Source organism: Petromyzon marinus, chromosome 4 (assembly GCF_048934315.1).
Source record: "Petromyzon marinus isolate PM22_M1 ecotype Great Lakes invasive population chromosome 4, UKy_Petmar_22M1.pri1.0, whole genome shotgun sequence".
Taxonomy (NCBI): Eukaryota; Metazoa; Chordata; class Hyperoartia; order Petromyzontiformes; family Petromyzontidae; genus Petromyzon; species Petromyzon marinus.
The window spans coordinates 14,216,743-14,229,600 of NC_133670.1; the positions used below are offsets into that span (position 1 = coordinate 14,216,743).

The 12,858-nt window shown below is 42.1% G+C and overlaps 1 protein-coding gene across 2 annotated transcripts in view; it reads right to left on the reverse strand.

Annotated features, from left to right (window-relative positions):
* CTNNAL1 (catenin alpha like 1) overlaps positions 1-12,858 on the reverse strand; it is a 111,736-nt gene that overhangs the window by 16,293 nt on the left and 82,585 nt on the right. For both annotated transcript variants that reach the window (XM_032946074.2, XM_032946075.2), the window contains exon 14: positions 11,770-11,930. In XM_032946074.2, coding sequence (XP_032801965.1) covers positions 11,770-11,930 — 161 coding nt within the window. The remainder of the gene's footprint in view (positions 1-11,769; positions 11,931-12,858) is intronic.

Here is a 12,858-nt window from a genome sequence, read left to right on the forward strand (position 1 = left end):
ATGTAAGTACTTAACAAATGTTGTTGTGTATCCACTGCTGGATGAAAACCTCTCCGTGCTGTCACCATCCCCCATCGTTTCATGTTGCCAAAGTTCATCACTCTCTTGTGCATGAGCTGATCTCATCACTGCGTCTCCACGGTGATTGCCCTCTGGGCATGCTCCCTCCTTTGGCTGCCATACCTTTCACCAGTCCGATTAGCGCAGTTGGCTACGCACGATCCCAACATACACACACACACAGTCTCATCCATCTGCTGCCATCCCTTCTACCAATTGTGTGCTGCCGAAGTCCGCTTTCCTTAACTCGATTCTGTATCTTTCCTTCTGAACAACGTTCCTCTTTCTGTCTCAGTGTTAATCAAACTGGAAAAAAAAATTCAAGTGTTGATCCAAGCATGCATTTCTCCATGCCTCTTTGCACACTTTTCAGCGTTGGCTTACATTTTTGTCCTTGTCAATGTTTCTGATCGATATTAAATAAGAGTTTTCTTCTTCAAGCAAATTGGTTTTTGCTTTCCATTATCAAATTGGGATTTCCGAAAAGCAATTCATACAGTTTTCGGTCACCCATTTATTTAATCAGTTGCCTTTTCATATTATAATTTTTTCTATCTACATGACTTTACCAAAAGAACCAGAGAGTATGCCTTTTCATAGTTTATATTTCAGTATTTGATATTCATTTGTCTTTTCTAGGATGCGATTAATAATGAGTTTGTGGTTAATGGTTGAAACCCCTTTTCTATTTACAAAGAGAGGTCTGCTAAGTGTGTTGCAAAAAATGGATCAACTGCTTTGATGATGTCCACAGTTACTCCATCTGATCAATGCATTTTCCACATTCTTTATCCTGCAAAGAGCAGTGTTCACTCCTTCAGGTATGACATCTGGACCCTGAACGATCTTTTGTTTCCTGGGTACATGAATGTGGGTGGAGTGGTGTTGGATTCCCAGCCACGGCTAATATTGCTTGTGGGTGATACCTGAACCCGACTTGCCACCCCCAACCTCCCCCCTTCATCAACCCACACTGACCAGCATCGGGATGTCTAACGACCACCATGGCCTACACGGATTGGATAGGCCTTCATCCGAAAGTAGATTGATAAAGGGCCGCACATTAATATGCACTTATTCCCTGTAGAGCTGCTGTATACAATTTACGTTAATTTCGTGCATTATGGTTCGACTTTAATCTCTTAGGACTATCATTTGTCATTTACCAGTCACAGAGGTATTTTTATTCTGCTTAATACTCTTGATTATGATGACATCTTTACCTAGGCATATACTAAAATCCTACACAACATATGCAGCCATTCCTCACATTTTGAAAACATAATAACTTAAGCTAACTTTCCCCCGATTCCTTCTCATTCCTTGGCAGAGCTATCAAACAGAAGTATTACATTTTTAGTAAGAATCTCACACCATGCATAAGTCACCCAAGGCATTTTTTTTTAAATCTCCACTCCACTACTGTTCTAACGTACGTGCGCCTGGAGGTGCTACTGCATGACTGGGAAGCCGTTTTTCCAGCCACTCCCAGGCACACAGAGCAGGGCTCATGGCAACCCTGGAATAACAGCCTCAAGTTGTACCAGCAACTGGGCCGTCAAGGTGTCACGCACTGTGCATGCAGTAGGTGCAGCAGGGCGCTCCCATCACACGCGCACGCGCCATCAGCGCGGCTGTCCGATATTCGATGACGGCTGCGGCTGTCCACCACTGCCACCGTCAACCCCCTCATACGGGCACGTCCGGACCTCGAATCGTTCCATTTCATTGAATGGCTCCAGGGATAAAATTGTTGCATACCTTTTGACCAAGGTTTACGTGATGAGAGGTGTACCTGTAAATGTACAGCGATTTTTTTGTATCAACCTGCTGCTCAGTGAGGGCATCCCTGTTGGCAATTGGGGGTTATTTGGCGATACTCCAACCAATGGCGGAGCCAGGATTTTCAGGTAGGGGGGCAACCCCTCCAGCAATGAAAAGTGATAGAGGAGTTGTTAGTAAGTAAGGACTTGTCCCTTGCTTTTTATTCGACGCATGTACGGCAATGACGCAGCCATCGATCGAGGGTCGAATTCGAACCGCGTTGTGTGATCGGCATCGTGCTCGCTGAAGGTGTTGATGCCTTCAGGGAAGTCGTGTACTGAATACGCAACTGCGCACAATTCTGTGAATCACTTATAACTGATTTGCCGTTACTTATTGCCAATTATGGACTCAGACTATTGTCCTATCATCTCATAGAGTCCCTGGCACATAATATGCTACACAGTGGCAGTGGGGGTCGCAAAATGCCGATTTATTACTAATAAACCCCAATGATCTGATCGAAATGAGAGTCACAGGCTCTGCCAGTGACTCCAACCACGTTGGCCAACTTGAGTTGGGGAAGGCGGTGAGCGTAGATGCGGGGAGCATCGACGCACACTCCCACAATGGGACCTTGCGGGCACTGCCCACTGCTGCCCACCACGTCGCTCCCAGCAAGGCTGCAACAACTCGTTTCATGCACGGTGACTCCCCATCCAAGCACTCACTATCTCGGCTCGAACCTGCTGGGCGATTAGCTCAACGACTCGCGCCTCCGAGTAGCACGGCTGGGGCGACGTACGGTGCTAAAGAAGTACGACATACATGCAAATGAAGACAACAAAAACTGCACAACCCGCACGCGATCAGCACTCGCACGCAAATCGCCACCATCGCCCGTCCACTACAATTTGCACTCTGTTTTTGTTGTCATACCTAGTAGTGCAATCGTTAAATCTCTCTTTCTCACACACACACTAGCTAGTGTTTCTCAAGCTTGACATCTCATAAAGCACTCCACATGGAGGACAGTTCATTGCACTCTACACCACACACTGGGAGTGGATGATTGTATGGTAGTAAAAGCTGTAAATCAGGCTTTTGACTTCAGGGAGCTGTTGAGTTTGTAAAGGATGTTAAAAAAAAAACTGAGGGTGAATTAGAAGATGCTGCACATTTTTGTCTCGTGAAAAAGGTGACATTTACACAATGTGCTTTGGTATGGAACACTTCTTCCGCCCACCGAATCGATGATGAATTCTCACTATTTATGTTTCTGCTCCTGTTGCGGTGGCAGTGCCTCCAGGAGCTTAAGGGGTGGTGTTGAATCCCATTACGTACATGCAAATATTTAAATAGGACGGAAAAAAAACCCCGTTTCTTACACCTGAGATTCGATGCGTGTATCACGAGAGTGCAGAATGATGCAATGATTGATGTCATGATTCGATGCATGGCGACACGATACTTAGAATCGATACATCCGTCCACCCCTGGTTTATTTTACGTCAACATTTAAAGGACACGTAAAAAAGAATGCTGAATACTGTATTAATCTGCAGCTGTCGGTCCCCTCTGAAATGAACTGGCTCCGAAGAGATGACTCTTGCACTCATTGCCTCTGCGCTTATTTTTTTTAAATAATCAACAGTGGGAAGTAGCTTTGTTTACAATCAATAATAAACTAACACGCTCACGGATAATGGCCATAAACAAGTTTATGGCGGGGCATCAAGCGACGAGGCACTTAATTGAGTCCTTAATTGCATTATTTACCCAAATATTGCCTTCCTAAACCTAAGAGATGATGTCCTTGGGTGAGTATGATAATGAACAAAACGTGCTTTTACATCTGTTTTATGCAGGCGTTTGCAGAATTGTGCTTGTCCATAATGGTACTGCAATGTCTTCTTCCCAGCAGGTGAATAGCAATTCATGTCACATTGCCATCCTGTCAATTACACCGCTGCAGTGCCATCTGCTGTTACACATGGAACATGCAGGGTTGCTTCCCGAAACCATATGGAAACTATCTGCAGTCGTGGCGAAAAAAAAATTGGTCACAAATAACTTACATAGAACTATATTACGTACAGCCCTTTTGTCAATCGACTGCTGAACGAGTGCCTCGTCGCAACGTGTCGATCGTACAATGCTTTCCATGCCCTGTAGTTGTGGGTGAGAGTGAAAGCGGGAAGTGTTGACGTTGGGGCGTAGCATCGTGCTGTGACGTTCGCTACACTGCCCTCTGCGGACAACATAGCCCCACAGCAGCCTGCAACGCCCATTGGTATTCCTTCTGGTCGATCCCAAGCACTGCCCAGGCTCAAACATGCTTAGCATCTGAGATCTGATGAGATTGGACGCATTTTGGGGGATTTGGTTATCAATGAGTAATTACTGTATAACCCATAGCCCTTCCAAATAGCGCGTAATGAGTGTGTCTACTTAGAAACTGTTTCGCATTGAACTAATTCCCCTGTTGGTGGAGAGCAGTTTTCCATAACATCTAGCCAAATTCAATTTTTGTTTAACGAGTTCGACTCAGCTGATGAGATCCTGCAGGTCAAAACCTGTATAGTGTTTGTTTGCTTCTACAAACGTTTCTGGAAAATATTGGTCCAGAATTCCAAAAGACCGGTGGACTACAATGTTATTTTCGATCAAGTTTTGCGAGGCGAAACAGACTTATGTCTACATATTTGATACCAGTTTGAAGCAGAATAAATTTAGAACCACATTTTTAAAGATGCAGTTAATGAAAATGAATTAATGTGGTCACCTACTAAGTTATTATCACACTTAAATATGATCTACGATTCATGACATTCAAAAAAAACACGAGGATTTGAAAGCTCAAGTGGTAAATTTTGATTTAAAGCTTTCGTGACTGCAGGGATTAATATTCTTAGTTCTTTCGGTAAAGTCACGTAGAAGGGAAACAATAAAATAATACAAATATAAAACAATAAAATTCTCACGACGTTTCGACTGCAACACAAGTAATCATCATCAGGTGTGAAAACCACAGCAAGAAAAATGTAAAAAAAAATATTGCTCCTTTTTTTGCAAATAATTACAATCAGATCTTAGTCATTTCAGCAGTCTGCCAGTCTTTGGCCATACAATTTATACGAGGCAGATTTGTACTGTAGTCAGTAATACTAACATATCATGCCAGCAGAGACGTCACCAGCAATTGCAATGCTTGACAGAGATGAGGAGGTTTTTTTTGCTGTGACCTAAATTGTATCATATCACGTGATTCATTTTGCCTGTGGAATTGTAAAAAAGTGCCTTGAATAAAATATGTAGCATCTTACAGTTTAGAGATATTTTTCGGTATCTGATCATTGGGGTTCAGGATGTTCTGTGATTTGTCAGTCAATCTCATGATTAGCTCATGGAAAAAAATAACGTGATGTACATCACCAAATATAAACTGCCCTTTCAATACTAGTATTGCTTTGCTGATGTGTTAAGTTGTTTGTCCATTCTCATTTACAACCATTTCAACTGCATAAATATTGTAATGAGCAAAAATTGTACTATAATACGGTACAACATTGTGTTTTATTTGCTGCATCTGCATGTCATGTACTTGCAGTCCATACCATATATTAAGCATAAGCACAATATTCGTAGACTCTAAACTGTACTAGTGTACTTAATGGATTGCCAGGGCCCTTGCAATCGCTTGCCGTGTCACGGCATTACATACAATGTCGTTATTAATATTATTACTATTATTAATGAGGTCTGATGAAAATATATCAGGGCTGAAACTGCCTCATTCATCAGTGGTTACGTAATGCATTATTTGTGGCATTATACTCCCCCTTCCAAATTAAAACATAATGGAGAATGTGTCATTAAGCTCTGTCGGTAGACTTTTGGCAATGAACAAAGAGAATGAGCATTAACAAACACGGCACACGCATTGCACTGTGACTGCATAATTGTCACTTATACATTGTGAGTCAAAATAAATATTTAAACACCTACATCATTTATTTATGTGCTCAGCGTACAACTCACATGATTCCTGCAACAATGAATTGACGTTGCTGACAACAAGATGGCTTCATGTCCAATTCAGCATTGTGTCTGCCTTTTGAATTCTTCATTGTCATTGTGTCCCAGAACAACAGTGACAGCTGTAGACCAATAATATACTTCTAATTTAAATGAAACAGTCCTGCAGCCAATCGTTGTGCAGTAAGCCTCAGCCTAACACAAGCCCTATGCATTCACGTTTTCCCCATTCGTGGTTATGTCACGTCTATTAAAGTGCCGGTTACTGTTTTGGTTTTGGACTGATTGTGGGTAGCAGTATTTTTCAGAGCCACAGTTATCAATGTGGGTCTGGATCAGACTTAATCTGAGGGTGCAGGAGTGATCCACTAATTTTATTTCAATTGCCTACACCTTTGATTAGCACGGTTGGCTACAAACCAAAATACATTACCACTAGTCACTGCTTTTAGCAAACTGCAGCTTGAGAGTTCATAGGAAAGAGGCAGCGGTTATGTCATGTCTTGTTTCTATTATGATTCCATCATGACTATGTGCTCCAGCATGGAGGAAATTTGGGCTGAGCTTTCTACTCTTGATCAGGAATGCGCGGGTTCATTTATTGGATGGTCAACTCCACCCATTGACCTCTTGGGTCAATAAATATGTACTACTTTGTGGGAAGGCTCATCTTGGTCACCTTAAGGACAGACTCGCTCAGTTCATAATTTGGTCATGTGGGATTTCCAATCGTTGGTTCAGGGCACAGCACAGTGCTGATTTGAACAGGGAGACAACTTTTATACGATAAGCCTGAATAACGCTAAATGTGTGCACTTTGATGTGCAACATACACAAAATTCACTGCTCACAGTTGGGCAAGTACAGTGGTTTTAAAGACACAGTAAATTAGAGTCTCTGCTGACTCGGTGATAACGACTGAACATAAAAAGCCCTGAAAATTGTGCAGGTTTGTTACATTTTCTAAAATTCAGCTCTAAAAGGACACATTGTTAGAGGGAATGGTTTGTGATTGAAGTACATTGAACAGTTGTTGGATTTTAAAATGAAAAGCAATTGTGTGTATGCTCAGTGGAAGTGAAGAACGTTCGACTTATCAGCTGCAACCTTCACGTGGTACACCCCAAAAATAAACACTTGTACTGTACCATGCCTTTTCATGGATTGTCAGCAACGCTAGCTGCTATGAACATTTGCACAAAATACCTGAAGTGGGTGACGATGAAGACAGTGTTAAGATATATAGCCCTATTCTACTGCGAGACTAGACCCTGCTAAGGGGACACCAACAGAGGTGAGTGCTGGCTCACGTTCTCGTGTGAGCGTGGAGACACCTCCTTACCTTTTATCTATCATCATCACCAGCCCCCATGGTCCAACGATAACCAACCCATCAACCAAGATCTCGACAATGTACCTCGTTGCCTCATCAAGTCTCAATGTGGATGTCCAGAATTTACACCTCATTCAACACCAACACATTGCACTGCCAGGCTTTGACACTCCTCCAAGACCCTGGTGTAACCATCAACTTTGACATTCCTCCAAGACCCTGGTCTAACCATCAACCGCATCAAAACATCAACAGATCGATGTGCACATTTCCTTCATTAATATAAAGTTAAAGAGAAGCCACAGTGAAATTGTGGCCATGCAACCCACACTATGAACTATATAGTAAACCACTATAGCCTGTGCTCCTTCAATATAGGAATAGCAAAACTACCTCGAAATTGGCATAGAGTATACCGCCATGTGTAGGTATAGAGAATCGGCCATGGTCTGTACACTGCTGGATGAAGGCTTTCCCAAGCCTCCGATGATGTAGCAGTCCATCCAGCACCTGCGCACTCCATCTCCTAGGTGAATGTCCTCTTGGACCTGTTTCATTCTTCAACAATGTACGAGGTACGAGGTACATTGGTGAGATCTGTATCATTCTTTAGCTGTCACTCAGTTATTGTGCTTGAGCGTAAGCCATCATCCGTTCTGCTCACTGATCTGCCAAAGCCGAAATAGTTTGGATGATGGCATTAACCTCGCACCTCCGATTAGCACAGTTCGCTATCTACGGCGCGAAATAAGTTCAACATAGAGTACATAACCATGATTTGAAGCTTTCGAGACTGCAGGAATCCATACTCTTTGGTTCTTTCGGTAAAGTCACGTAGGTAGAAATAAATACGTAGGTATAAAATAAAATAAATCACGACGTTTCGGGCGCAAAACACAAGCGTCCCACCTGATGACGGACGCTTGTGTTGCGCCCGAAAAGCCGTGATTTATTTTATTTTATACCGATGTGACTTTACTGGAAGAACCAAAGAGTATAGAGTACATACATGCGTTCTCGAATCCAACGTGTTCCTATTTCTGCCTTTCAATGCAATTCCAAGCACGCATCTCTCCATGCTTCTTTGCACACTTTTAAATTTTTGTTCTAAAATTTCCATTAATTATCATGTTTCTGAACCATATATCATTGCAGGTAGTATGCACTAATAAACATTTAAAAAAAATCTTCTTTAGATACAGTGCTATGTTAATTTTCCATGTCAAGTTCAGTTTTTTCCAAAAGTACTCTAACCTGCTCTCGGCCGTCTTTTTACTTCATGATTTTTTTACTCCAGGTCCACTGTCAGTAACTGTCCAAGGTACACATCTTCTGACGTTTTTTTTCCAGGTCCACTGTCAGTAACTGTCCAAGGTACACATCTTCTGACGGTTTTTTCCCAGTTGTGACAAATATATGAATGTCTCCAGCAAATATTAAAATTTATTTACTGTGCCTCACCTAGATGATGTTTGTTTTGCTCATTTGAGCCTTGGTCCAACTTTGTAGCCTTCTTTGTGAGGTTCTTAAATAATTTCCTATAGTTCATTTCTAGTAGATGCTATAATCACAATGTCAGTAGGAAATCTGAGATGGTTAATGTATTCGCCATTAATCTTTATGCCTTTGTTTCTCCAATCCAGTGTTCAGAAAACATCTTCTAATGTCTCTATAAATAACTTTAGAGAATGCGTGTTAGTTTGCCCCCCTTTCAATGTGTATGTTGGCATGTTCTTAATATAATATTAGCGTGGCCATTACATGTTTGTAAATTGATTTTATTCTTTATAAGTATTGGCACAATGGTTATTGAAATTAATTGGTTTTTCGAGAATCTGATTTCAAACAACAACATCATAATAATTACCTTTATTTTCACAGGAAAGTCAGTGAGTTTCAAGGTTCTTTTTCAGGAGTGCCTTGCAATTGTACAAAATGGAGAAATCATGCTTACGAGAGGGTAACATTCAAAGATGCATGTTGATGGACTAAATAATTGCTGGAATCAATTATCCATTACTAGCCACCATGCAAGTCAAGCCTACAATCCCAGACAGTCTCCCATTCACGTGGAATCTGGTGGATGAGGGCAGCAGAGGGGGAATGCAGTGATACAGTGGTTAGTGTACTGCACTATCAACTCAGCTACCTGAGTTCGTTTCCCGGAAAAGACAACATTGCAATTGTATCTGACCAGCTGAGTGAAGTATGGTCAAACAAATCCCCATGACTGATATGAAAAGGGAGGTCCTCATCCAGCAGTGGTTTGACAACGGTTTTGAAATATTTTGTCAGTACACGTGCATACCTAAATTTATATGTTTCATTCCCAGAGGAACTATTCATCCCAAAGTATGCATGAAGGGGTGCATTCTGGGAATAACACCCAGAGACAGAAAGATGAATACATGGATCATGGACGAAATGCAATTACAGACATGTTTAAGGGATGATGGCCGATGAATGAGATTTGTGATGAATTGCCAGTCAAAGGAGGGAATACGCCTGAGAGGACGGACACCATAGAGATGAGATTATGAGATCAACTCATGTGCATGAGCAGGACGTTGGGAATACCAAGGGTGTGGGGAAGAATGGAGGCGACATGGAATGGCCTCCATCCAATCATGGATATATGGCTGATGATGATTATACGTGCATCTGGCAGTGACAGACACCGTCATCCTGTGTATTTTATTTATTTTTAAAAATGTATGACCTTGCTGCTTGATATGGCAAAACAGTTGCTTAGGCCGCTGTATGTATGTTGAACTTCTTTCGCACTGTACGTAGCCAATCGTCCTCATCGGAGGTGCGGGGGAAGGACAACAGAAGCTGCTGATGGAAGATCCTTCACTCAAGGGAGCTCTCATGGACACCTCTAAAAGGGCATTTGCCCGACTCTTTCATGCTGGACAGAAGTCTTGGAAGCCACAGGAGTATCCACACTTTACCCCATCAAACACAACCTTCACTAACTGTGGCGCACCCATTTTATACGGCTGAAAGTAATATAAAAAGGTTCGTAATCTTGTTATTAAATTCAATTGCCATTGTTTGTTTACAACTGTTGGATAGGTGTTGGTGTTTATGCAGCAAACTGCTGCGTGATTTCTCGAATAAAAAATATCCTTGAGAGTAAGACCACAAGGGGGAGCCCTAGACTTACTGTAAGATCTGAACTGCTCTGTCGGGTAGCTCGTGATTTAATATCCAGTCCCGCCATCAATACACTTATATTACTATTTAATTATTAAAAAAGCTCCAACGCGTACAACCAAACAACTGCACCCTTCTGAAAAAAAAGACTTTGTAACTGATAAAAAATTCATCATTAAGAGTATCAATTTAAAGTGATGTTTTAGCCAGGGTTATATTATGGTGCACTGTGTGCCTTTTTAGTGACAAATAGAATGCGAAGTTTCTATAATGTATCGTGGTCCAAGTCGTGATATATGCTTTATTTTAGCGATGTCCTCAATCTCGTTTTTCCCCATTGCAAGAAAGGTTTGTGCAATCGCAAGCAGTGCTTTATTGCTCAATACATTATCACCAAAACATACAGCACCTTTGGTTCCCCAGTGTTTCATAATATACAATACATGTTTTTACAAAAAATAATGGTAAAAGTACATTTAATATTCATTGCCAAATAAGCGAATTTATCAGGACTGCAACAAGAGCATAATATGCTTTCCCATGATTCATTCCGGACTTGCCAAAGGGATAGATTTCCCTTCATTTATTGATCCCTGATTAAGTTTCACCATGTGTTCTTGGAATGAATTATGCCAAAGGCAGTGCAAGCTAATTACCATCCTGCAGGTCATTTCAGATAAAACTGAACCGCATCATCATCTCATTATCTCCATGGTTTGTGTGGCGAGGTGACACAGACACTTTTGAGTGAAGCTTTAAGCATTGCTTTACCAAGCCTATTGCCTCTATTGCAGAATTTAATCACAAAAGATTAATATCTGTGGGGAATGCAAATAAGTTACTTATAAAGTTCTAAAAACCTGAGCTTTTTCACAACAATAAAACAAATTTTAACACTACGACACAACCATAAAAAACACTAATTTACCATTATTTAGGATTCTGGTTAATTATATAACCTGCCATTCTTTCCGTTTTCCTGCATGAAAATAAAATGTTTTGCCATATTTCATTAACATCTATAGTTCATTAAAGTTTCCACTGGAAGCCATTTAAAGAGCGGCCAATGGGAAAAAAAGTACATTGTAGAGCCCTTTTGTGAAAACTGCTGGCTCAAGGCATGCTTCTCCTCACCATGTGGGTCGTGGGTGTTATTCGACCGTTCTTCACCACGCTGCAAGGAAGAATAGGGCGACCATGACTACTACTGCACTGCCCTCTGTTGCCCACAACTCAGCACAGCCCGATAGACACCTACAACAATCTGGTGTGCCCAAGGGTCACCCATCCGTGCACTATCCAGGCTCAATCCTGCTTTGCTTCTACAGATCTCACGAGATCTGTTGCATTCCAGGTGATTTGATTCGATGCACATGACGAATCGGCGTTCTCTGCGAGAGTCTGAGGCGCCTCACCTGGTGAAGAGGTAGATTGCGTAGACCATGGAGGACAAGCTCTGGACAAGCTGGGTAACCTCGCCACCACCATCACGGCTGCTCAGCTTCTCTGTCTCCGCGTCGACGTCTGCCGTGAGCAGACGCAGCTCGAGGCCCAGCTTGGCGATCTTCACTTGCTCCTGCATGCACACAGAGGTTTGGAGGTGGAAAATCAAAATCCGTGTTACCACTGCCTAAGGTTTTCGCGGTTGTGCCAATACAGCACTCACTTGTGTTTAGGGCTGTACCATCCGCTGTTTGGCGTGTTTAACGTTTCACTCCACATGCCGGGAGCTCCTTCAGGACTGAATAATAACCCTGCCTAGCTTTACTCATAGCTTCTGAGCGTCGACGTTATTGGGAAGATTCAGGGTGATTTGGTTAAATGCAGTTCCTGTAGATGATCCCAGTGTGCAGTGAAACGTTGCACAGTATGCCACGTAAGACACGGTACACAACCTGATACCCACATTGCCTGTTGTGAATTATCAAGCCTGTGACCAAATTGCCTTAATGTTGTTGGATCCCAGAAGCTAAGCAGGGCTTGAGCCTAATGATTACTTGGATGGGTAACCACCAAGGCTTTCCAGGTGTTGTAGACCTAAGGCTGCAAGGTGACCAACAGATGACAGTGTTGAGTGTTTCGTCATTGTATGTATGGGTTTTTTTTCTGTATACATTACTCCGGTTTCTCACCACATGCCAAACATTCCTGTGCAGGATCTTCCTGCAGTAATAGCCTTGAGCGTTCCCTGATTAAATAATATAATTGCTATATGGTAATGATGATAACCATGATAACTCTTCCACGTGTCTGCAAAGTTTTTAAACTATAGAGTGAGCCAAAAGTCCTCATTTGTATATGTGCTCCAACCTCCCCCTGGAAGGAGACTTCCGAGGCCACAGATTCCTTTTCTACTGGCCCCTGGCTAAATTTGTACAAAAAACCCCCAATAAAGATGAATTGATATCCTTTGGAGCACACTCAGATAACCGTGCCTCTTTTTCAAGGGAGAAATTAGTAAATGCGTGGAAAGCCAATTTCATAAAAGCATCCATTGGGATGGT